Here is a 24,682-nt window from a genome sequence, read left to right on the forward strand (position 1 = left end):
TCTCTTGGGTGTGTGATATATAATATGAATCAAATACATGGAGGTAACCCTAGCATGTAGATCTAAACACAAGTCTTCTTGGCACTATAGCCACTCTTTCATTTGGCAATATATATAATACTTACCAATAGACCCACAATGTTTCATGCACTTGTTCATTGCCAATATCAAGTGACACTTACTATCTTTAGTCTTTCTACCTAGTACATTCTGCATAGCTAGTACTAGAGTAGTGTTGGTTTATGACAACCAACAAATATGTGCAAATAAAGGCACCAAAATGTGCTTGCATGAAAACATCTTTTGTATAATGACGCATTGCAAATGTATTTTTTGTCAAAAATCATTTATGAATCAATGTAACAATGTGGGTCCTTAGGCTCACATCTAAATATATGGAAAGGAAAAGCAAGGTTAAACACCTTTTGTCCCATTCTAAAATTGAAGGGTCTTTGGACCTTAGCCAAAATGTATGCAATTCAATTTTATATATCAAGAAAAGAAAAGGAAGAGGCTTGTCATGTGATTTGAGGAGATGGAAGGTTGAGGTGGTTACACCTCTCTCTTCCTTTATCTTCTCCTCTCACGCTTCATTTTTCCCTCTCCCCATTTTGGCACAACTCTCATCTTTCTTGTTCTTGCTCCTTTATCTTGTCCTTCATTGCCAAATCTAATGGAGAGTGAGGAAGAGGAAGAGGGTGAGGATGGAAGAATTTCCTAATTTTTTGTGTGCCTTCCTCTTGTGTGTTTTGGCCAATGGTTATTGGTGAAGAAGAAGGTTTCTTGCAGGTTTTTGTTGCCAACAAGTGTGCTTGTAGCCTCTACTTGGCCAGTTCGAGCTTCTATTTATGCCGTGGCAGGGTGCTATTCATTTGGTGCACTGGCCAGGAAAGAGGTGTTCATGGAGCTTGCAAGAGAAAAGGATTTGTAGTCTATATTTTGGCCATAGAAAGCTATCTTTCTTGGCTACATTTCAACACAAGGAAGGATTTTTACAAGGTTTCAACCATTGTTAATTTTCAAGGATCAAGAAGTTGAAGAAGAGGGGTTTTTGAATGTTGCACATGAAGAAGAAGAAGGAGATGAGGGAATGCTGTCAATTGTTCAATCGTTTGCCTCCAACATCCTCCCAATCCCTATCCATCATCTACTCTCTTTCATCCTCTATGCCATCTACCTATCTTCTCTGTATCACTTATCCCTTTGTGCTTCTCCAAACACACCATACTTATGGGCTAGTCCACACTTTTGCTGTAGGTTCATGGCTCCATACTCTATATAAGAAGAAGAATATAAATTTACAATCTACCCTGCCCGCCACATGGTTTATCAAGAACTCCCTGCTTTGGCATGTGCCAACACCAGTGTGCTCTCGTCCTCTCTCATAACAATCGCCTTATCTTCCCTTTTCCTCCTCTCATTCCTCTAATTTGTCCTTCCATATCACTCCCCCACCATATCCATGGTGCACCTCTACTCGTCATACATCGCTGCATATTTCATGGTAGTAAGGATGCAAAGAGGGCAAGAAATAGTCTCGGAAATCTGAAGAGGTGATTGAAAAGGCTGAGGAGTGGTGTTGATGCATCTGTGATTTCCAAGGGAATGTGACTAATAACTACTACCCATTCCGCTTCCTCCAATCCCCATGGCATCAACATTAGATTTGCATCTCTCGCATCGTTGATGATGTACTACGACAGTCATGCAAGTGTGTGATGAAGAGGATAAGTTGTCATTCTACACCTCAATCTCCTCTACTCTCTTCTTCCCATGCAGGATGATTGACGAGCATTCACAACCTTATGTCCTTCTTCAATTTCTTTTAATAGAGTAAAGATTTAAACCTTTAATAAGGAAAACCTTTCTCACCCACATCCTTGTGACCTTTCCACCTTTACCCTTTCTACATACACACAAGTCCTCTTTATTTTCTATTTCTTTTAGTTTTATCTCTAATGAAACCTACCTTCCTTGTCCTTTCTAAAAAGAACCGGGTGGGAGAACACTATTGCCATTTCCTTTGTGAGTGCATGCTTCATATTCATATCTTTTTGGGGTCCTATTACTGTGCTTCATGTTTAGTTGTTTTTCAATTCATGCTAAGTGTGAAGCTGTCTTTATGTGAAAATTGTGTGAAAAGCCCTATCTTTTGTGTGATGTATGATTTTATGTGGTATGCTCCGAACCTAGGCTCAATGTCCTAGTTGTGTTTTTCTATTATCTATTTCTTTTCCTTCCCTATCCAATGACAATTCAAAGACAATGAAGGCCAAATATGAAGATACATATTTTGTCAAAGAGCTAATTGTGGTTCTTCTTCAAATTTTTTCGCGAGGATGCTTCACACTTAAGCGTGGGAGGAATGATGACCGACAAATATGTGCAAATAAAGGCACCAAAATGTGCTTGTCATGGAAACATCTTTTGTATAATGATCCATTGCAAATGTAATTTTTGTCAAATATCATTTATGAAGCAATGTAACAATGTGGGTCCTCAGGCTCACATCTAAAAATATGGAAAGGAAAAGCAAGGTCAAACACCTTTTGTCCCATTCTAAAATTGAAGAGTCTTTAGACCTTAGCCAAAATGCATGCAATTCAATTTTATATATCAAGAAAAGAAAAGGAAGAGGCTTGTTGGGTGATTTGAGGAGATGGGAGGTTGAGGTGGTTACACCTCTCTCTTCCTTTATCTTCTCCTCTCATGCTTCATTTTTCCCTCTCCCCATTTTGGCACAACTCTCATCTTTCTTATTCTTGCTCCTTTCTCTTGTGCTTCATTGCCAAATCTAATGGAGAGTGAGGAAGAGGAAGAGGGTGAGGATGGAAGAATTTCCTAATTTCTTGTGTGCCTTCCTCTTGTGTGTTTTGGAGCAATGGTTTGGTGAAGAAGAAGGTTTCTTGCATGTTTTTGTGGCCAGCAAGTGTGCTTGCAGCCTCTACTTGGCCGGTTCAAGCTTCTATTTGTGCTGTGACAGGGTGTTGTTCAATTTAATATCGTACCCAACATGAATGTGAGTCATGGAGGATGGTACCTTAGAGTGTTCATGTGTGTGTGTGTGTGTCTGTGGAGAGAAAAGAGAGCAAGACACAAGCTACATGAAAAGTAGATTCATAATCTTGTTGACAAAGAAGAGTAGAATAATTTTTACAATGTGGGATAGAGCCTCTTTTATAGGCTAATACAAGTTGCTTTTGCTTAAATATAGGTGACTTCATATCCAAACAACAATCACAAAGTAGAGCAATCGACAAACACCAAAACATTAAAACTTGAGTCCTTTAAAAAAACATAGTCACTTAGTACCTCTTTGGGGTTGTTACAACACTTGAAATTTGTTACACCATTCCTTTAACATTCTAGTTTCCACAAGGTTGATCAACACAAACAAGTCTACAAAGACTTGTTTGGAACCCTCCACTCACTTTGCTCATAAGACACAAATTTGAGTAACATGAGAAGGGCAAGGGCCCCTCCACTCACTTCACTCATAAGACTTGTTTGGGACCCTCCACTCACTTCGCTCATAAGACACAAGTTTGAGTAATATGAGAAGGGCAAGGGCCCCTACCTTCATAAATTCCTTCCATATGTATTGGGCTTTTTTTAAAAGCCTTAAATGTTAGACTTGCAAAGCTTAAATAGCCTTTATGTTTGAGAACACAAAGAAAATCCTTTTAGTTTTTAAAGCTTGAAAGCTTTTCAATAAAGCTTATTTTTTAAGCTTTTCGTTGTGTCAATTGCCACCCTTCATCTTCATTTTCCGATGTCACCATTAGCCATTGCCACCTCTATGCTACATTTGTTTTCTGCTACTCAATTAGCAAGTGCCCCAATTGCTTATTCCAAAACTCCTTCACCACCACTCGGCCACTTAAAAATTAGATCCACTAGTGATGTGATGCCTCCAGTCTCCACAATGGCACCCTTGTGCTCCTCCCCAACAGACAAATTCCACAAGCCTCCAACCACTTCCTTAGTAATTAGGGATTGGGAGACCTTGCTAATGATGCTAGAATGCCCATTCCTCCCTCTATAGCTACAAATTTTGCAACCTCAGTGTTTATAGAAAGATTTGCTCTAGCTTGTTTGCTTCATATGCTAACAAGCCCCAAAGAGCTTTAGTAGCCCTTTCTTGAAGGCCTTGACAACCATTGCTATAGCTTTGGGCAGGAGCTACCAATGCCTCAACACCCCAAAGAGCTTCAGTAGCCCTTTCTTGAAGGCCTTAACAACCATTGCTATAGCTTTGGGCAGGAGCTACCAATACCTCAACACCCCTACTCTGCTGATGCAATTGTCATTGCCTCTCAATTTCTATCTCATCAAAGGAAAGATTCCTCAAGGCTCTAGCTACTTCTTGCATGACACACTCATTGTGTAAGCAAGTTAGTTGTACTAACATCTCAAGAGCACCAACCTCTTGCTCAACTATAGCATTATTTCCATTACTACTCCCATGAGCTACCAAGTTGGCTAATGCACACGCAGCCTACTCTTGCACACCTTCATGTTTGCAAAAATGTACAAGTATTACGAAGACATGTACACCACCCCATACTTTCTTAGAGTATATATATAACTGCCAAATTCCTTGTTGGAAACTTTCAGCTAATATAACTGCATGTTGAAGTGCCACACTGATTCTGTAAAACTTTTGAAGATGAATCAATTGAACTGTCCTCAATCAAGGTTAGACCAATCAAATACTTCATAAACCACTAGCCCATTTATTAAATTTTCAATGGAACCTAAGCTCTCTAACATCATTGGATCAAAGCCATCCCTTGTGTATTCTAACTTCTTCATAATTTCCTCATGCCTTATTCCACAAACTCCATGAAAAGATGATGAATGCACTAGAACAAAATAGTGCCTAGTTATTTTACATGTGCCCATGTGTCATGCAAAATGCAAACACAATTCCTTGATTAGATTAAATCCTTTAGCCTCACCTCTCATCTCTCAACAAGATAGATATTGTATTCCACTCCACCCACCCAAAATCTCACTGTCATTAAAGAAAATAATACTCCTCAAGATGTTGACCAAGAAAATAACCCATCTCAAAACTAAAGGTGTCCTTCACAACCCTAAACTCACCCAACCACCTTTCTCACTCAACAGGAGGTTCCTAGTTTGGTTATGAATATCCCAACTCTCCTATGTGCAAAAAAAAAAAAAAGTGTGCACAATGAAGGTGCTCTCTCAAGTGCACATGCTTCTAAGATTTATTACATATAGCTACAACAAGCATCATGCCATGCTAGTGCTCAACGATGGTGCAAAACACACATAAACCCAACCCGTGGCATGAAACTAGTTGATAAAATTAGGAGACGGCCCTTGAGTGTAGTGCATTAAACAAGTGCAACATGCAAGAAAATATACATGTTCCAAGATGTTCGGCAGCTACTAGCAAACTCTAGCTCCAATATGTGTCTAGAAAACTTGAATCTCGACCAAGACTATCAAGATTCCATACTCAAAATATCCAAAAAAATGATAAAAATAATTCATGACCTAGACAAACACAATACATCCAGCTGCAAAACAACAAATCAAAGAGTCGCACAACAATTAAGCTACAAAAAATCCTACCAAACTAAAGTTTTACCAGGGGTTTTCAATTTTTGCAAATGCGCTTGACATATTTAGCCCTACCCCTAGTCTCCAAGCATTCATGCGCTACAGTTGTTTTCATAAAACAATGCAACATTTATGAGTCAATCAAAAATTGAGTCTCTTTGTTTCCAAACTCAAACTTATCCTCACATTTATCCATGCAATCATGAATAACTTCTCCAAAAGATACTTTGGAAGGATCTCCCACCTCAATATCTAAATCAAACGCAACATCAAAAGTAGTCGACTCCGAACTCACAACACCACAAGAACCAAATGCATCAACACATGGGGACACTTCAAGATACCCAACCACACCACTTAACTCATCAAAAATACATGACTCCATTGAGTCTTTTACACACAAAGAGTGGTAAACACCTTTCATAGTATCCTCACTAAAAACTTCACAAGAAACTTCCATATCTATAACTTCACAAATAACATATTCACAAGGCAACAACTTTGGGCCAATAACCTCCACCAAATACTCCTTAACTCCCAAATCCTCAACTACCACCTCATAGTCACCTTCCATCTCCATTTCCATATTTTAAAACCCCCCTCCTTCAATATTTCAATTATTTTCAAAGCCTTACTCAAATTTTCTCTCACTCTCATCAGTGTCACTCTTAAGATCCTCAAAACCCTAATCAGAATCATCACAATCATCAATTAAAACTCTAGGAGAACTTATTGAAATTGCAAGACTTTTAGATGAAGTTTTTTCTTCTTCATTGTTGCCTAAATAAATCATACAAGCATCCACACAACTATCAAGAAGCATGAGGTCATGTCTACTCAAAACAACATCAGTAACTTCACAAGCAAAAGCCTCTCCAAGGCTACTCAAACCATCATCAACAAACACACAAGACTCACCAGCGGTCAACAACAACAACACCACCACCACAATATGAGTCAGAATCCATAACCTCAATACTCTCTTGATCAATCTCTACATCCAGAAACTCACTGCCACACTCAGTCACATCATCTTCATCAGGCAACAAATCCAAAACCTTAACTTCATCTTTAAATCTTTTGATTTCTAAGCCCTCCCGCTAATGGTCTTCTAAAAGACTCAAAAAATCCTCCTCAATTTTCTCTTCATCTCTCAAACACTCAAATCCATCTATGCCCTCACAACTATCAAGGCAAATAAGCTCATTCTCTAAGTTGTCACTACTCTCTTCAACACTTTCAATACTATCATCTTCCCCCAAAGAACACGAAATATCTTGGTTCTTTAAACCATCTGATCTCTCCTTATCTCCCCTAAGACTCAAGTATCTCTATCTATTGAAAAGTCCCTTCATAGCCAACAAGCTAATAATTAATGTCAGTATATCCCTCCTCTTCAGATAAATGACTAATCATTGTACTAGAATTATCAATTGTAAATGGATATGAGCTCACACTCCTACATTCTTCACTCCAATCATATTCAGTCAAACAAGTATTTTTCTCAACAACCACCCTAGGGATTTTCTCCTCACAGACTTTGATTGATTCCTCACAAGTCAACTCATATCTCTTAAAAAAAGAACATACTATACTTCTCTCAAGATAGGCATAACTAACTCTCTTCTCTTCAAAGATTTTTCTCTCAACTCATATTCAACTCAACCTCTCCAATGATTCTTCAAACCCCAAATTTAATCCTAACTCTTTTTTTCTCTTGGTCTTCCTCTCTTGATATTTTGCTATCTTCACTACTTCCTCAAAGATTTTAGGGTTCTTAATCTCCAATTTCACTCTCCGGTCTTCAAATTTAACCCATTTAAAAAATACAACATCTTCAACATACCTAGAGCTATCTCACCTTCTGGTAATGTCAAACTCCATAGTTCCCACAACCTTTCAAACTCCCTAGCAAAGTCCTCAAGACTATGATTCTCTTTTTGCACACAAGTTCCTATTATTTCCCAAATCTCACTTTGGATTTCTCTTTTTTTAAATCTAGATAGAAAAGTAGTTCTAATGGTCTCATAATCCAACTTTCGTGAGGGTTTTTTCAATTTCAGGCTTAACCAATTTTATGCCTCTCCCCTGCAATTGATACCTAAGAATGTGGAGTTTATCCTCAGGGTCTATCACTCTTTGGATCAAAGCACATAATTCAATTTTATCTAAAAAATTTTGGGGATCCTTAGTTTGATTTCTATGAAACTCAGGAAAATTTATGAGCCATCTCAAACAATCAAAAATCACAAGAAATCAAAACTAAATCATGCTCAACTCGAACATCTAGGACAAAGTCAATTTTGGCACTCCTCAATGGGGGCACCAAAAAAGAGATGTTTAGTGAGCGGTGATTAAAGACTAGCCTCTGTCACAACCCAAAAAAGAGACAATAAGGAGTGCCGATTAGAGAATTGACTTTGTTGAAGTTCAACATATAAACAAAAACTTTCAAAGTTCAACAACCACCACACAAGCTCAAACAAACAACTATGCCTCATGTAGCTTCTAATACTCCAAACAACAATCATGAAGTAGAGCAATCAACAACAAACACCAAAGCATTAAAACATAAGTCTGGAAAAGAAAAACATAGTCACTTTGTATCTCTTTCGGGTTGTTACAACACTTGAAATTTGTTACACTATTCCTTCAGCATCCAAGTTTCAACGAGGTCGATCAACATACATAAGTCTCCAAAGACTTGTTTGGGACCCTTCACTCACCTTCTTCATAAGACACAAATTTGAGTAACATGGGAAGGGCTTGAAGGGCCCCCTACCTTCATCACTCCCTCCATTTTTATAGTTTCCTTCCAAAAATCAATTCTTGTCGTCTGCTGCTCAATTGGCAAGTGCCTTGCTTGCTCGTTCCAAAACTCCGCCATTGCCATTGCCTCACAATTCTTGTATCATCAAAGGAAAGATTCCGCAGAGTGGGTGGGTTCTAGCCGCTTCTTGCCTGACACCCACATTGTGAGTGTACTCACGCCTCAAAGAGTACTAAGCTCTTGCCGACCAACTGTAGCATTGTTTCCATTACTATCGATCCATGAGCTACCAAGTTGCCCAGTGCACGTGCAGCCTGCTCTTGCACACCTTCATGTTTGTCAAAACGTGCAAGTATTACTGAGGCATGTACACCACCCACACTTGCTTAGAGTATTTACATGACTGCCAAATTCCTTGTTGGAAACTTTCAGCTCATATAAGTCCATGTTTAAGTGACACACTAATTCTATAAAAACTTTTGTAGACAAATCAACTGAATTGTAGGTTAGACCAACCAATCAAATACTTCACAAACCACTAGCCCATTTATGGAATTTTCAATGGAAACTAAACTCTCTAATGTCACTAGATCAAAGCCATCCCTTGTGTATTTTGACTTTTCCTTCATAATAATTCTCCTCATGTCTTCTTCCACAAACTCCATGATGATGAACACACCCTTTAAGTCTTCGGAAAATATTCTATTGGTTCAGGTGTACTTGCCTTTGTTCATGCATTGTGTCCTAAAGAACATGCTTTTTGAAAATGTACGTTGTGCTCAAATCAAACATGATTTGAGAAAAAATCCAACATCAAATCCATACTATCCAATCAAACAAGCGATGCTCCACTTGAAAAGATGAATGCACTAGAACGGAGTAGTACCTAGCCTATCTACATGTGCTCATGCATCATCCAAAATGCAAACACAATTCATTTATTAGATTAAATCATTTAGCCTCACCTCTCATCTCTCAGCAAGATAAGTATTGTACTTCACTGCACCCACCCAAAATCTCACAACAATCACTCAGAAAAATAATAGTTCTCAAGACATTGACCAAGAAAATAACCCATCTCACAAATTGAAGGCATACTCCATGACCCTCAAACTCACCCAACCAACTTTCTCACTCAACTAGAGGTTCCTAGTTTGGTGATGAATATCCCAACTCTCATGTATGCAAAAAAGAAAGCGTACACAATGAAGATGCTCTCTCAAGTGCGTGTGCTTCTAAGATTTACTACGTATAGATGCACGGGCACCATGCCATGCTAGTACTCAATGATGGTGTAAAACGTGCATAAACCCAACCCATGGCATGGAAATAATTTATAAAATCAGGAGATAACCCCCGAATGCAGTGCATTAAACAAGTGCAACGTGAAGTGCTTGTGAACCCATCATCCTTATGAAGTGCAAGAGTCTAGACAAGAAAACGTACATGTTCCAAGATGTTTGATAGTAGCTACTAGCAAACTCTAGCTCTAATCTATCCAAAAAACTCCAACCTCGATCAAGACTATCAAGTTTCTATACTCAAAAAATCCAAACAAAATTATAAAAACAATTCCTAACCTAGACAAACACAACAAATCTAGCTACAAAACAACAAATCAAGTAGTCATGCAACAACTAAGCTACAAAAAATCCTACCAAACTAAAGTTTTACTAGGGGTTTTTAATTTTCACAAAAATGCTTGATAACACAAAATTAATGAACATGTGTAAGTGGCCTCCAAACTAGGGCCTAATGTTCCTCATGGTAGAGAAAATGTATAGCAACACTTATAGAATAACTTGAGTTGTTTCGAAGTCATTTCAACACTTGAATTGCCTCATGGGGATTATAAGCATAGAAAAAGGATTGAAGTAACTAGCTAGGAGGAAAGATGAGGCATAAACAAACTTTAAAACTAGTGCAACATGAGATGTTGGCTAGCATGAAACCAAAATAAGCAAGAAAGAGGGCACTAATTTTGGGAGATACATGGGTATTGACACATACCACCTCTTCGCAATCTATGTGTATGACCGTAATTTTCAGATTCTTAAGGTCATCATCTCTAGGAGTTTTTCCTCTCTCACGATGTTGAGATTTCATGGTATCCTCCCTAAAGAGGGAGGTTTGTATATATGTTTGGGAGAGGAAAAAGAGAGAGCTAAATATGCTTTCCCATTTTCTCTTGTTTTTAAGATTCTAATTTGAGTTTAGCTATGTTGATTATGCCTTCTCCCTAAAAAGCTAATTTCTTTTTAGCACCTCTATCTTCAATAAAAAGACAAAATTCAATTTCTTTTTCCACTCTTAATTTCTTTTCCCTTCTCCCATTATTTTGTTGCACCAAAAGCACTTTTCTTCCTTGGTCCTTGCAATTTTGGCCTAATCTGCTCATGGTGTCAACGATTGATGTGTCCTAAAATTGTAGTGGCTAATATTTTAAGATGAATGTGTCTGTGTAATTAGTTTTCATGATTTTAATATTAAACATCCCATTTTAGAATGTATCCATTTTTTCATATTTTAATTGTGCAGGTTAAATTTTATTAACTATACTTGCATTTAACAACATGTTAATATGCAAATTTATCAACAATTGACATTTCATCATCGTGAACGCTTATTTAACATCTTTCACACATTAATTTAGTTGTCTTAATCAACATTGTCTTTATTAGTATCATATGTATAATGGAAACATTACACTAAATTGTAGATCAAGGGAGAATGGGCGAGAGGCTTATATTCATTGGTCCTCCTTAGATGTGATCTTCATGCTACTTCAGAGTTCAAAGTGAACATATTACCATGAAAATTTTGTCTATTTACCCAGAAATGATATCTATTAAAACAAAAAGAGGCTATAAATTTTTCTACATAAATTGATCCCTCTCCCTTGTTTGGATATATCAACCAATGTTTGTTGAGAGAAACTAATTGTACCAAAACAAATACACTTTAGAACACAAGCAATAAATGTTATTTTATGAAGTATAGTTAGAGATTATGTTTGCTTTGAGGTATAAATTATAGGCTCCATATGCTTTGTTCTACATAACACATAAGTATACCAAGTACAAGCATACATTCTATTTGCTTTATGCTATATACATATGTGATTATGCTATATATTACAATCTATTGCTAAATTATGCTATATAGCAAAGTCTATGTAGTTTATGTTATCTATCATGAAGTGCAATCACATGATCTATCTATTTTGTGTCATGCAACATTTTCACTTATTTTGTGTCATCTATCATGAACATTTAGTTAGCTTTGTGCTACACATCACACAATCTACATGCTTTGTGCAATGTAGCATAGTCTAATGCTTTGTGCTACATAACAAAGTGTATCTTTATTATGCTACATGTCATGAAGTACAATCACACATTCATCTTGCTTTATATTATACATCAAACAGACTATTTGCTTTGTGCTAAAGTCCTCTATCTACTTTGTGCTTTATAGCATAGCCTTTCTATTTTGTGCTATTCCTTTTTGTTATTTACACTCTATTTCTTTTGTAGTATAAGTCATAAATTGCTGGATGGCATATCTATCATGTGCTATATACTTTAGAATAGAGATTCCATTGAGCAATATATTAAGGCAAAGATGTGAAAAACTTGTAGATCTTCAAGCATTTAGTCAGTTGTAGCATGTCGTACATTTGCCACTATGACCTTATTTTCTAATTCAGCAACATCTTCTTGAAGGACACTTTGGGATTACACTATAGAATCGTGAAGGCATCATCAGGAGTTATTGATATTATTCCTCATATTGATATGTCCATCCTAATGGCACACCTCTAACATATCAACATGCATCCTCAATTCTTGTTCATGTTCAAATAGAGGTAAGTTCAATCTTGATTATTTGCTTATATGAACTTCCCATTTATTTCTCTTGTATTAAATATGATGCCTTCCCTTTGAGCTTTTCATTTCCCTCTCTAAAAGAGCCCAAGTGATTGTACTGTTCCTTGCTTGGACTTGCTCTTGTAGGTGGGCAATTTTCCCTAGAAAACACCACTATGATTTCTTGCCCTACTCCATGTATGAAAGGCCCCTCCTAATAGACTTCCCAATGGCAATGCACCACCAACCACTTTTCAAACTCTAGCCTTACATTGCATGCCTTCACTATTTTGCTAGTTTTGTGATTTGGCCTTGGGTAGGTGAAGACAAACTCCCACTCTTTGTCTGAAATGTAGTTTTTCCCTAGCAATGTATAATGATCTGCACCCACAATTGAGAGGCTATGCTTATCATGGAACTCCTTAGTATATTGGGAAAACTTAGTTTATTGAGGTAGTGCCACATTATCTTATCGTGGAAATGTCACCTTGATAAACATGTTTGTTGGAGGAACCAATCTTTACCATGTTGCACATGGGAAGACAAGTTTTAAGACATATCAAGTGGGCAAAGAATATATCGAAAACAATAGGTTATTCATGAACCTTAAGTATTTGAATAAACACCTATGGTATGTAACACAAACCATGATTTCAAAGACAACAAGTACTCCAAAGTCTATGAACACATCTGTGCCTTTAGTACATCTTCCCCAATCCGAGCTTTGTGCATTGTACATCCAAGTAACATAGCTTATTGCCTTAGCATGATACATTCATTCCTTTCATGATTTGTGCTACCCAATGTCCATAATATCCTATTTTCCAATTAGTGTCCTTTTCTATTCAAATGCCCAAAATTTTTGCATGGGATAGAATAATTTAGCCTTGTACAAGTTTAGCATGATTTGCTTAACTTTATATACAATTACAAGCATGGGAGAAGCTAGCACTCAAGCATAGAGATTGTATGTATCATATGTATGAGGGTTGAGGATCGAATCAATAAAAGTAGTCTTCAAGTGTAGTAACACAATTGCCTCATTAATAAATCTTGATGCCCTCAAGTTTGATAAAGCTTCAATTATGGGAGTGTTTTGCCACAAAATCTTGAATCTAAGAGCTTGGCATAGATGTATATGCACACTTATTAGTGTTCCTTCCAATTTTTGCTACTCCCACTCTATTGAATGGAATGTTGGGGATGAGGAATAGTGCTCCAAACCTTAAAGTTTGCTACCCTACTATGAGAGCTTGAAGGAGAACTTGATGTGGCCATGATCATGCTTGCTTCTTGCCTTCACCTTGCTTCTTTTCATGAAAGGAGCTTGTAAATAATTTTATGAATCCATAGGTTAAGAAAATAAGCTCAAAATATTGAAGATGAAGCAGTTAACCTCAATCCTTGCCCAAAAATATATTGCCTTTTGTGTCAACCTCTTATGAAACATTTACACATCAATGATTTCATATTCCTTGGATAAATATTGCAAGTGATCTTGCTAAGGCTAAGAAAATCCCTTTCTTGAAGGAAATCAGGAGTTTTGATTTTAGTTTAATGTTTTCAGCTATGGTTTCACTATTGGGGACTGTCCCAAGCTTGGTTTATTTTCCCCCACCATGGTGAGGAAGGAGCAAGAGTGTGAAAATAACTTAAGAATGAGGACTTGTTTGGAGATTCTTGTTGAAGGGGAAACAATCCATGGTAGTGCAATGGATGAGAATGAACATAATGAAGAAATGAGGAGAAAAGAAGAGGAAGAAGTAATCTCCTCCATAAACCCTTTTGCTTCTCAAAATGACTATATATACAAGTTAAGAAAACTTATGGCCTTCTCTATGAAAAACCACAAAAATATTGGACAAATACTAAAGCAAGTCAACTTAGCTCTTACAAGTAGTGTGAATGAATAAATTGGAAATATTGAGGCCATTTTTTCCCAAGTGTGTCTCTAAGTTAAGACTTTAAGCAAGTTCAAAAATACATTAAAAAGTATACATAACAATTTGTAGAGCTATTTAAGACAAAAAGACCAAGAGCTAAGCTCTCATATCATCACAACTTTAATTAAGAGCCAGAACAGCCAAAATAAAGGTGTAATAAAGCATATTGTCTTAGGTACCTTTGAGTTCTCAAACTATGAAGTTAACTCAAGACCCATATTGTAGTCCCCTAGAAAGCTCTAGGCATAAAATCTAGTTCCCACACTAGCAAATATACTACACTACATACTTCAAAAATGTGCATGCTTAATGATACTATACTAAATACTTAAAATTGTGGTTCCTACACTAGCAAACATACTACACTAAATACTTTAGAATGTGCATATCCCAATGATACCTTACTTGGAGACTAATTTGAATATCACCATAGCTTAATAACAACTTGCTTTCTTTTCTATTGCATGCTAAATTCATAAGAAAACTAGTCTCTAATGCTAAGCATTGTCCTAAGGATTCTTACATACTAGAGAAGCATACCATTTATCTATGGTGGCTTCACATATGTTTTCCTTTACAACCCACATAAATCTTTGAGAGAAGTCAAATAAGAGGAAGTAGAGAACAATGGACCAAAAATGTGAAGTTAAGTAAGAGGAAATACAAAAAAAACGTAATTCTTTGAGAGAAGTCAAATAACAGGAAGTAGAGAACAATGGACCAACAATGTAATGTGAAGCTAAGGGCAAGATCTAGATGTCATTCCATCTCCAAACCTTGTTAGAAAATATCTACAAATTCGTGTAGTTGATGGGGTGTAGTAGACTTACAAGGGAGGACATCACAACAAGAGATGGGATGCCCATTTGAGGAGTCACTCTCTTAATTATCATATTGGAACACTTGAGTATTATTGGTGATTGTTTGAAGAAGGTACATAATAATATATCTTAAGAGTACAATGGTGTCAATTTTAAGTTCCAAGTTTAGATTCACTAAGGTGGACAAGGACAAGAGGTAATGGTGAGACAGTAGAAATAAGTTACCCTTGATAATGATGGATTGTTCAAAGCTTGAATCATATAAGGATTACTAGATTTCAAGGTTAGATTTAAATATGAAAGCACTTTTTTAAATCACTTTAATAGCAATTGAATAGTAATATATATACACTTTATTAGAGTATATAATAGAATCAAATGTCTTAGAAGGCTATTATTTAGCTTCACAATAGGATCAAATGCATGAGAAAACCAACCCTTAACTCTAGAATAGATTGTAAAGCTTAGAAATACAAAGCTTTTCTTGTGGTATGTAAAGTAAAATTATGTATTGAATGAATGCTATATTGTGATTTTCTCTAACTTGAATCATACATGGTTAAATATATTGAGCCAATGAAGTCTATTGATAGGGTGTCACATTAGTTTGAAGGGGGTTTCTCAACTATGTAGGTGACACCTCCCTATTATGTTCACTAAACCACCCATTAGAGGAAACCTCATGGAAGTAACTATATGTATATCATCTACATCATGTGCGTTCGAGGCCTATTTATAAATATCTTTATTTGTGAATTTTTCCTAAATAAAACATTACCATTTTCTATTCAATTGTAAATAACCCCTTTATATTACACCCTTCTGTATGTACAAAAGTATAAAAATGGTATTTTAAAAATACCTTATTTTGATCCCACGTGATGCACACATATATTCATGAGTAACTTACATGTGGAAGAAACCTATAGTATTGGATCTTCCTCCCCATGAAGTGGATCCCAAGAGCATGTATGTACATCAACCACAATGTAATATACCATAAGTTGCAATTTTAATTTAGATTCTAAGCTCCATCATGAGCAAGTTTATGCTACGTTGAGTTTTTAAAAGCAATTGAAACTCATTAAACCTTTGTCTCATTAAAGCAAAAAAATGTCCTACTATAATAATAATAAACTTATGGTTCCAATATGTGATTTTCACTTGTAACCCTTGTAGCTTCTCATCTTGTATTTGATGTTGGCTTAGTTTTTCTAGTCCTTATTCTTATTGAGTTGCTTAGTGTTTCTTTTCAAAATGTATCCCATTGCATCCTCTCTTATGCAATGGAATGTGTGTGCATGCATGTGTGGGTGTGCATGCATGTGCACATGTGTGCCTCATTATCCCACCAAATGTTGTGTGTTCTTTGCTCACTTACATCTACAAAAGGTGCTTATATATGAATGGTATTTTGTGTTCAAATTTATATTTCACATTTCTACAGAAACAAGGGTGAGCAAGTTTTTGAGTATATAGTCCAAATTTTGCACATATTCATTTCAATCATTTTAGTATATGCATGAATACAATTTATTAGTAGGAACAAAAATTATTTGTAGGCTAGAAATTTGAATTTAGTGTCACAATCATTAAAGGTTTAGATACAATATCAATAGGAAACACATAATAATTAAATCTTTGAGGGAAAGAGTAAGCAAACCTTCAAAAAAAAAGTCAAGTTTTATAAAACCCACACATTCACACACACAAAGAAGGATGTGCGATGTAGACTTGCATGATTTTATTCATAGCTGTATGAAGTACATCTTATTGAAGAAAATGTCCATGAACATACTTCTAAAGCTATTCTATTATGTAGATTTTTGTAACATAATATCCCCTCCAAGCTTCATTGAATATAACTTTGCAATTTGATAGAAATAACAGTAACATAAAGACTCGATTTTATTCTTTTTCTATAGCCAATAACAACTAGAATCCCAATTCAATAAAAATTTGTGAGTTGACTGGATTTATACTCTAGTGTGGCCATCATGACATTGTTCTCTTGTTCAGTATGGGTCTTGATTATTATGTTAATATAATACTAACAAGTAACAATTATTAAGATGGTAGATTTCAAAATACATGTGCTTAAAATGTGCATAATTGCATCTATTGTCTATAGTTTCCCTTCTAGGTAATATTCTCCAAGCTTTCTAAAACTTTTGCCAAATGAAAGCAATGCTTATTTGGATTGTGAAAAAAAATACGATGCTCTTATCAACTTATTGCCCCATATTTAGTTGTTTTATCATTGAAGTTAATTTGGGTTGTGAATCCATCTCTCTTAACTTTTAACTATGCAAACCTTACATCTATGTAAAAAAGAGTTTTGGTGTAGCTCTCTCTTTTATGTGACTAATGTTTTCTTTATCTTGAGTGTGAGAATTAGGAAAGGCATGCCATCTTTACTTGTGTCTTTTCTTTTTCTTCGCCTCCTTGGTCATATGTGTACATTTGGATCTTGGAGGAGCTTACACAAGTGATTGCTCAAGAATGCTACTTCATGATCAAGGATGTAGTTGTGGAAGACTATAATGAGCACTCTAGCTTATGGATAGGCTAAATGGATTCAATAGCTCTTTCTGGTGAGAGCGCAAGCTTTTTCATTGTCTCTTCTTCTATCCCACAAGCTAGGGTAATTCAATCACATAGTTGACAAGACCAATCCCATCTACTACTGGATTGACCTAGTGTCATGGGATATCTCTTATTTTCAACCAATTTTTGATGATTAAGACTTTGAAATCCATCCATAATGCTTCCATGGGATATCTCTTATTGATGCAACAAATGTACAATCTTGTAGTTTTTGTCTCCATTCTTTTTTGGGCATAAGTTATGTGCTAAAGTAGCAATGAACACTATCAAAACGTTTTATTACGTCCACTCTCATTAAAAACAAGTTTTTCTTTGCAAAATTGAATCCCCACAATCATATCCACTACTTGCTCTTTGAGGAACAAACTTTGTAGATGCAAGCTCATTATATATAAGATCCCCTTGATCATGCACATCTATATAGTAGTAGAAGTACCAATTGTTTGTAAACAAGGTTATTGTTGAGAACCTTGTTGGCCATCCATGGAAGATCTTGACTATACTATCCTCAAGCTAATTGACAAGCCAAATCTATGAAGACATTATTAGTCTCTATATGGACAAAAATTAGTTATGTATTTACCCTCGGATTGGGACCATAATATAAATTAAATTGCAACTATGTTTACTTCTCAAACAACATCACAAGATACACTCAAAGCAATTACTCCATTTTCCTTTGTATACAAGTTCGACCCTACACTGCTTGTTGTAGCATTTTTTATGCCCAATCTTACAGTTCACTGGTTGTTTTGCAAATCCCACTTTGCAACAAAAGTGGAACTCATGCATTTGCGAGAGTCTTCCTATTTGTTGTAGTTGCAATAGAGAATGATGGAACATTGTATGTCTCAACATTTACTTTGATTTTCGAGTTGTCGGTGCTCCCACAAGATTAGCAAGTCTCCATCTTAATATGCAAATTTGGTTAGTTGGGGTGTTGTTGTACTTACTGCCATCGTGTTGCTGGCAAATCATGGGCCTTTAAGAGTCTAAATTAGGCGTTATTGCAACTAAACTAAGTGTTAGGTTTTGACTTTATGATTTTAAAAAAGGATTATTTGGTCATTTAGGAAGTTGTTTGAAAGTGAGGGATCAAGATCCAAGGCAAGTTTGTTAGAAAAGGAGGGAGGCTTATTATGGTCACGATGAGGGGTCATGCAGGCAAGCTAGTATTATCAATTCACGCCATGCAAAGGCATGCAAGTTGGGGAGCGCACTCTTGATTACCTGTAAAGTATAAAATAAGGAATGGGATTATTGAGCTATGTGTCAAAATGTTTGCAGTGGGGCTTTTGCATCGGTTGATGGGGAAAGAAAACTGTTGGGATACAATCTCTCTCTCTCTCTCTCTCTCTCTCTCAGACAGTCTTTCTTTGATGGAAATGAAACGCAACCCCCGGCCCAGTAAAGAAAAGGGAAGGCCTCATGTAACTTGCAATATCAGCAAACTTGCACTAACCATGCATCAGTGGGTGGCTGTTATGGGCGTTTAATTTGCCATCTTGAGAAGCAAGAAGACATGGGTTCTGTCCATCCTCAGCTTCTCAGGCTCCGATCAGCCAGCTTGCTCATGGTCCTCCTTGTGTGGACATTCCTCTACCTCCATCACAACTTCAAGCCTTCTCCTCACCAGACCCCCTCCCCTCACCAAGAGGCCCGGCCTGTCATACCTGCCACCCCCCCGCCCCTCGATAATGCCGCATTGCTTGAGCCGGACATATTTGATGTCATGTCGAATCGCAGCAATGTGCATCGCCCTACAGGCCCCATCGACCCCAATAGCGCCGTATTGACCCCAGTCGTTCCCGGTTCGTCCAGCCGGATTGGCGTCGATGGCGGCGATCCGGAGCCACATTGCCATGGAAAGAGGATTTTCATGTATGATTTACCTCCCCAATTCAACACCAACATCCTTCAACAATGTGACAGGAACATCACAGAGTGGCTCACATTCTGTGCCCATGTGCAAAATGATGGCTTTGGGCAGGATGTGAATGCAACCACAGGCTGGTATGGCACAGATTCCTACATGCTGGAGGTAATATTCCATGCACGGATGAAGAATTATGCGTGTCTGACTGACAAGCAAGAGGAGGCAGATGCTTTCTTTTTCCCATACTATAGTGGACTGGATGCTTTGAGGTTCTTGTATGGAAAGGATGAATTGAACAGAAGAAAGCAAGGCTTGGAGCTGGTAGAATGGCTGGAAGAAAATGGTGGGTACGGATGGAGAAAATGGGGAGGGCTGGATCATTTCCTGGTTATGGGACGAACTGGGTGGGATTTTTCGGTGGATGTCGCAGAAAATGTGTCGAAATGGGGCACAAGCTTGAGGGCACAACCAGTCATTGCCAATGTTACAGCTCTCCTCTTAGAAAGCAGGTATAGTATACAAATGTTTTCCTCCATAATAATTACTTCGGCTGTAAGAGTTAAGTTCCCTGGGCGGTCATATAAATTGAAACACTTTGGTAATCCTCATGATGTGGAGCAGCATTCTTAGGTTACAAATAGCTGTGACAAACTACTAGATGAGCCAAGCTTGCACCTCATATGATGTGATAGATTGGAAGCACTGATCAATATGTAATTCCAAGAGCCAACTGCGAAAGTAGTGCTTGCAATACTCATAGTACCCATTCTCCTTAACCCTAGGTGCCTTCAAATCTTTTAGCCTGTCTTGCAAGCTCTCAATTAGGATCAAGTTCAGAGAGCCGAGTACTAGGAGAGAACGGCTTTAAATGCTCAAGCTCAAGAAACTATAGAACATTATATGATCTTTAATGTATAATCACCACAGTTGCATTATGCAGGTTCTATGGGCATAAAACATTCAGATTACAGTTATTCATGTGCAGAAAAACAGCCATTCATGCAGGATGATCATCCTGGCAAAGAGTGGTCTTCTATAGGGCTCAGGTTCAATTGATAGAACCCAATGCATTGTCAACCTATTTGTGCTTTTATAGGGGTTGGCATGTCTGCTTGCAGCAGTCAGTCCCATTGACGTAGCTGTTGCATTCATCAAGCATGTGAATCACCTCATCCTTGTGGCTGGGACACCAATTGTAGGCAATTGAGCACAGCAGGCTAGGTTGGAGGGGCAATGCAAAGTCAAGGCTTTTTTCATTTTCTGTCACGGTCCTACACTGATAATAGTCCCTACCATGCTCTGACATCTGAACTTACATTCCTTGGATTGCAGGCCATGGGCAACTTTCCATGAGCAGGCAGTGCCATACCCGACATCGTTCCACCCACCGACCATGGAGGCTCTGAATGCATGGGTTGAGGAGGTAAGGGCAGCAAGCAGGCCCTTCTTGTTCACATTTGTCGGTGCACCGAGGCCCGGACCAGTCGGCAGCATACGGCAGGCAGCCCTAGAGCAGTGCCTGTCCTCATCCAGCCAATGTGGACTGCTGGACTGCAGCCAAATCAAGTGTGCCCACAACCCAGTGCCCATCAGGGACACGCTGCTGTCTTCTCAATTCTGCTTGCAGCCGCCGGGGGACACCGCAACGCGGCGGTCTTCATTCGATGCAATGATAGCAGGCTGCATCCCTGTCTTCTTCCACAATGACACTGCATATTCCCAGTACACATGGCACCTCCCCTCTCAGCATGACCAGTACTCCGTCTTCATCCCCTTTGAGGACATCCAGAAGGGGGATGTGAAGGTGCAGGAGCTGCTGGCCTCTTACTCAGAAGAGAGGATTGAGGAGATGAGGGCCAACATCATTGACCTCATCCCTAGGATCATCTATCTCAGCCCCTCAGCTGCCATGGAAATGCACAAGGTGGGGATCAAAGATGCCTTTGACCTCAGCTTAGAGGGCATCCTCAACAAAGTCTCCCACTTCAAATCCTCGGCTAGTGCATCACCTGGCTCCACTGATCAAAGCAAACATTAATTAACAATGTGATTAATGGGCTAACATGCAACCTAGATCACCACAAAGTAGGTGTCACATAAGGCCTTACAATGATTTGTAAAGTGAAAGGCCTTAGAACTATGAATGGTGCATTGCCATTATGTTCACCTACATCTAGCTTTGTGATGCTCTCCAGCCCCCAACTGGAAGGTGACTCACAATTGGCACATCCCCCGTTGCCATGGTTGCCTACTATATGAGCTCTATTCTCTAAATTGTAGGTCGATTGGCATAGCTAAGTGTATCATCCTTGCTAATGCCCTTGATTCCAATTGCATGTAAAAAGATCATGTCATAAGAGATGCCATTACTTGCTTGTCAAAGTATACAAGATTCAATTCCTTGCCTTCACAAGTTCTATTTGGGCATGATACATTCTAAGCACCATGTTCTTTTGCAAACCAAACAAAGGCATCAAGTTTTGCCAGTTCTAACATGAGGCATACACCTAAATGCCCTCCTTTAACAAACCTTGGACCTTTTTTGAACTTTATGAAAATGAGCCACAAGACAAAGAAAGCAAAGCTAACCCCCCAAACATGTTTGCATATGTGGCATGCCTTGTGAGGACACGTATGCGAAACTTCACATATCAAGCAAATTATCAAGTTCGATGTTTCTTTAGAAAAGGCTCTCTAATTTTAAAAATCAAGGTCATTTTAGTTATAATGTTTTTGTTTTCAAGGCAATTTGACAACATACTCTATTACTTGGTTGTGAGAAGTGAAGCTGCATCATTATGATGATACAATTCCATAATAGAAAGTTGGAAATTGTAAGAGTACATGTGTCTATGTATGAACTAGTCCTAGGTATACATGGATAGCTTAATGACTTTATTTCAATGATGTGGCACGAGGAAGTATGGAGGGAGCGCAATATGTAGATATTTTGTATATGCAAAGCTACGAGCCCTATGGAACAATGGATTAGCATGCTTGCATTGTGCTAAACACTATCACTTACAACATTCTTCCTCTCCTTTGTACCTCAATTTTGAGCTCCCTTCTTTTTAATGGAATTGACGTCAATGTGTAGTATTATAACCATGAGTTAGCTCACACTTAATTTGTTGATATTTTCAAATTTGTTCTATCAATTCTATTTTAACTACTAAACCTTCTCTCTTTTTCTTCTTATGGCAACCATTGAAGCTCAGCATGAAGCTCAACATGAAGCTTTAATATCTCCCATTTCATCCAACTATGTCACTAAGCAATTTACATTACATTGTTTGACATTTCTAGCTTAGTTTAGGGGAAAGACTTAGAGCTCAATGTGACTCTTTGACAATTCTAACTTAAGTTGGGAAAAATCTTGGAACCGGGTCTATAAAATTGTGTTGAAGGCTTAGCATTTAAGCTACTATAAGGCATATATAAGTTAATGGAAGCCATACATAGTGTAGCCAAGTTTCATGGTGAAAGGTTTCCCATCGGGGAAGGAGATACCATGCATGCATTGATGATAAATAACTTTTCAAGGGAGGTGAAAAATGTGATGAGCTTTCTAGTTTACTAGAGAGAATACTGCTAAGGCATTGCAAGTGATAGCACATGTGCTTATAGAAAAAGTAATGCACCACACTGAGACAAGGTAAGCAAAGTTAGCATGGCTAAAGATAAGAATAAAATTGGCTTGAGCCACAACTATCTTTCTTAGTAATGTTGACAAAGAGCCATATGAAATATTTGGTCTACCAAAAAGAATGTACTGTAGCCCTCCCTACATAATGTGAAAGCATCCTTCTTTGAGCATAAAAACAGAAAGGAACTAGAAGAAAAGAAGTTAAAGCAATCACAAAGTTGGACATGGAAAGAAAAGAGTGCTCTTCAACTAATATTACCGAAAGTGTATAAAGTAAGGAAGAAATGAACGTGATGACTATTTTAAACAATCTTATGCACAATATCATTGTCAAGGGGTTGCGCCCAACCATAAAACAAGGAGGGACAATTTGTAGCCAATACTCTTTATTAGAGCTAATAGACATGTGAAAATGGATAGATCTATGGAACACCATGCTTAGCTTGTGCTACATGCTATTCTTTCTTGTATCTCTTCCAACTAGCTCAACCATTTCTCATGCTCACACTAGATGAAAATAACATAATGTGTCACGTACTCTATCTTTAGTGAAGGAAGTGAGCCTTGAAGTGGAAGCACATAGCAGAAGCAAGAGCTTTGGTGGAAGGAGTAAGACCAAGAAAGAGAGAGACACAAGATGTGGGGACTCCAACAATCACAATGTGTGATTGGCATTCCCTTTATTCAAATGTCATTGAAAGAATAAATAATAAAGTAACAATGATGGGCACTCGCCACCTACAATGTATAAGTGTATAGGTATGCCGGTATTATCAATGTAACTAATACATGGGTGGCTAGGCACAAGTGCCTTTACCCCAGCAACCTCCCACTTAAAGGTGAATGTGCCCCTAGTGAGAAGAAAACAAGAAAAAAGTGACAAAGTACAAATGTACAAAAGTATCACAAGATGATGAAAGATGTCATCTCATCCAATGCCCATCAACTTCCTAAGGAAGACAAAACGCTCTTCTAAGAGACTTTTAGTGAGCAGATCTGTAAGATTTTGGTCAATTGAGATTTTGGCAAGCTCAATGGACTTGTCATCAATGACCTCTTGTATGAAGTGGTAACACACCTCAATGTGCTTTGTCTCCCCATGGAAGACTAGATTCTTGGCCGACTAAATAGCACTCATTGAATCTAAATGAAATGTAGGGACCACATCAATAATGCCAAGGTCGATCACATTGGACGGCCTAACCGGAGAGCCTCCTTTGTAAGCCTCGTGGCTATAACATACTCTGTATCTATAGTAGATACAGCTGTGCATTTCTGCACTCTGGATATCCAAGAAATAGTACCTCTAGCAAAGGTGAAGACATATCCAAAGGTGTACTTTCTAGTATCTACATGTCCTATGTACCTCATGATACCCTTGACGACATCCCAATGCCATCTACCAGGTGTAGCCATATAGCGTGCCACAAGTCCCACTACAAATGCTATGTTAGGGCAAGTGACTATCATGGCATATATCAAGCTACCAATTGTGGATGCATGAGGGATCTTAGCCATCTTAGCCTTCCGCTCATCCTGTAGACAATCAACATGA

General features: G+C 37.8%; 1 protein-coding gene across 1 annotated transcript; it reads left to right on the forward strand.

The window, feature by feature from the left end:
- Positions 1 to 18,923: 18,923 nt before the first annotated feature.
- LOC148032066 (putative xyloglucan galactosyltransferase GT19) lies at positions 18,924 to 22,097 on the forward strand. Its single transcript, XM_087684041.1, has 2 exons — positions 18,924 to 19,990; positions 20,814 to 22,097. The coding sequence occupies exons 1-2, from the start codon at positions 19,128 to 19,130 to the stop codon at positions 21,517 to 21,519; spliced, it is 1,569 nt and encodes a 522-aa protein (XP_087540167.1). The 5' UTR covers positions 18,924 to 19,127; the 3' UTR covers positions 21,520 to 22,097.
- The last annotated feature ends 2,585 nt before the right edge of the window (positions 22,098 to 24,682 follow it).

The sequence above is a fragment of the Lygodium microphyllum genome, chromosome 8 (assembly GCF_053477565.2).
Source record: "Lygodium microphyllum isolate KBCC chromosome 8, Lygodium_microphyllum_v1.1.10, whole genome shotgun sequence".
Lineage (NCBI taxonomy): Eukaryota > Viridiplantae > Streptophyta > Polypodiopsida > Schizaeales > Lygodiaceae > Lygodium > Lygodium microphyllum.

What these genes read in the sequence shown, in the direction of transcription:
- LOC148032066 (XM_087684041.1), top strand. Translation starts at nt 19,128, where the DNA reads ATGGGTTCTGTCCATCCTCAGCTTCTCAGGCTCCGATCAGCCAGCTTG. An exon ending in GCTCTCCTCTTAGAAAGCAG is followed by an intron (nt 19,991 to 20,813) that starts GTATAGTATACA and finishes CTTGGATTGCAG; the next exon opens with GCCATGGGCAACTTTCCATG.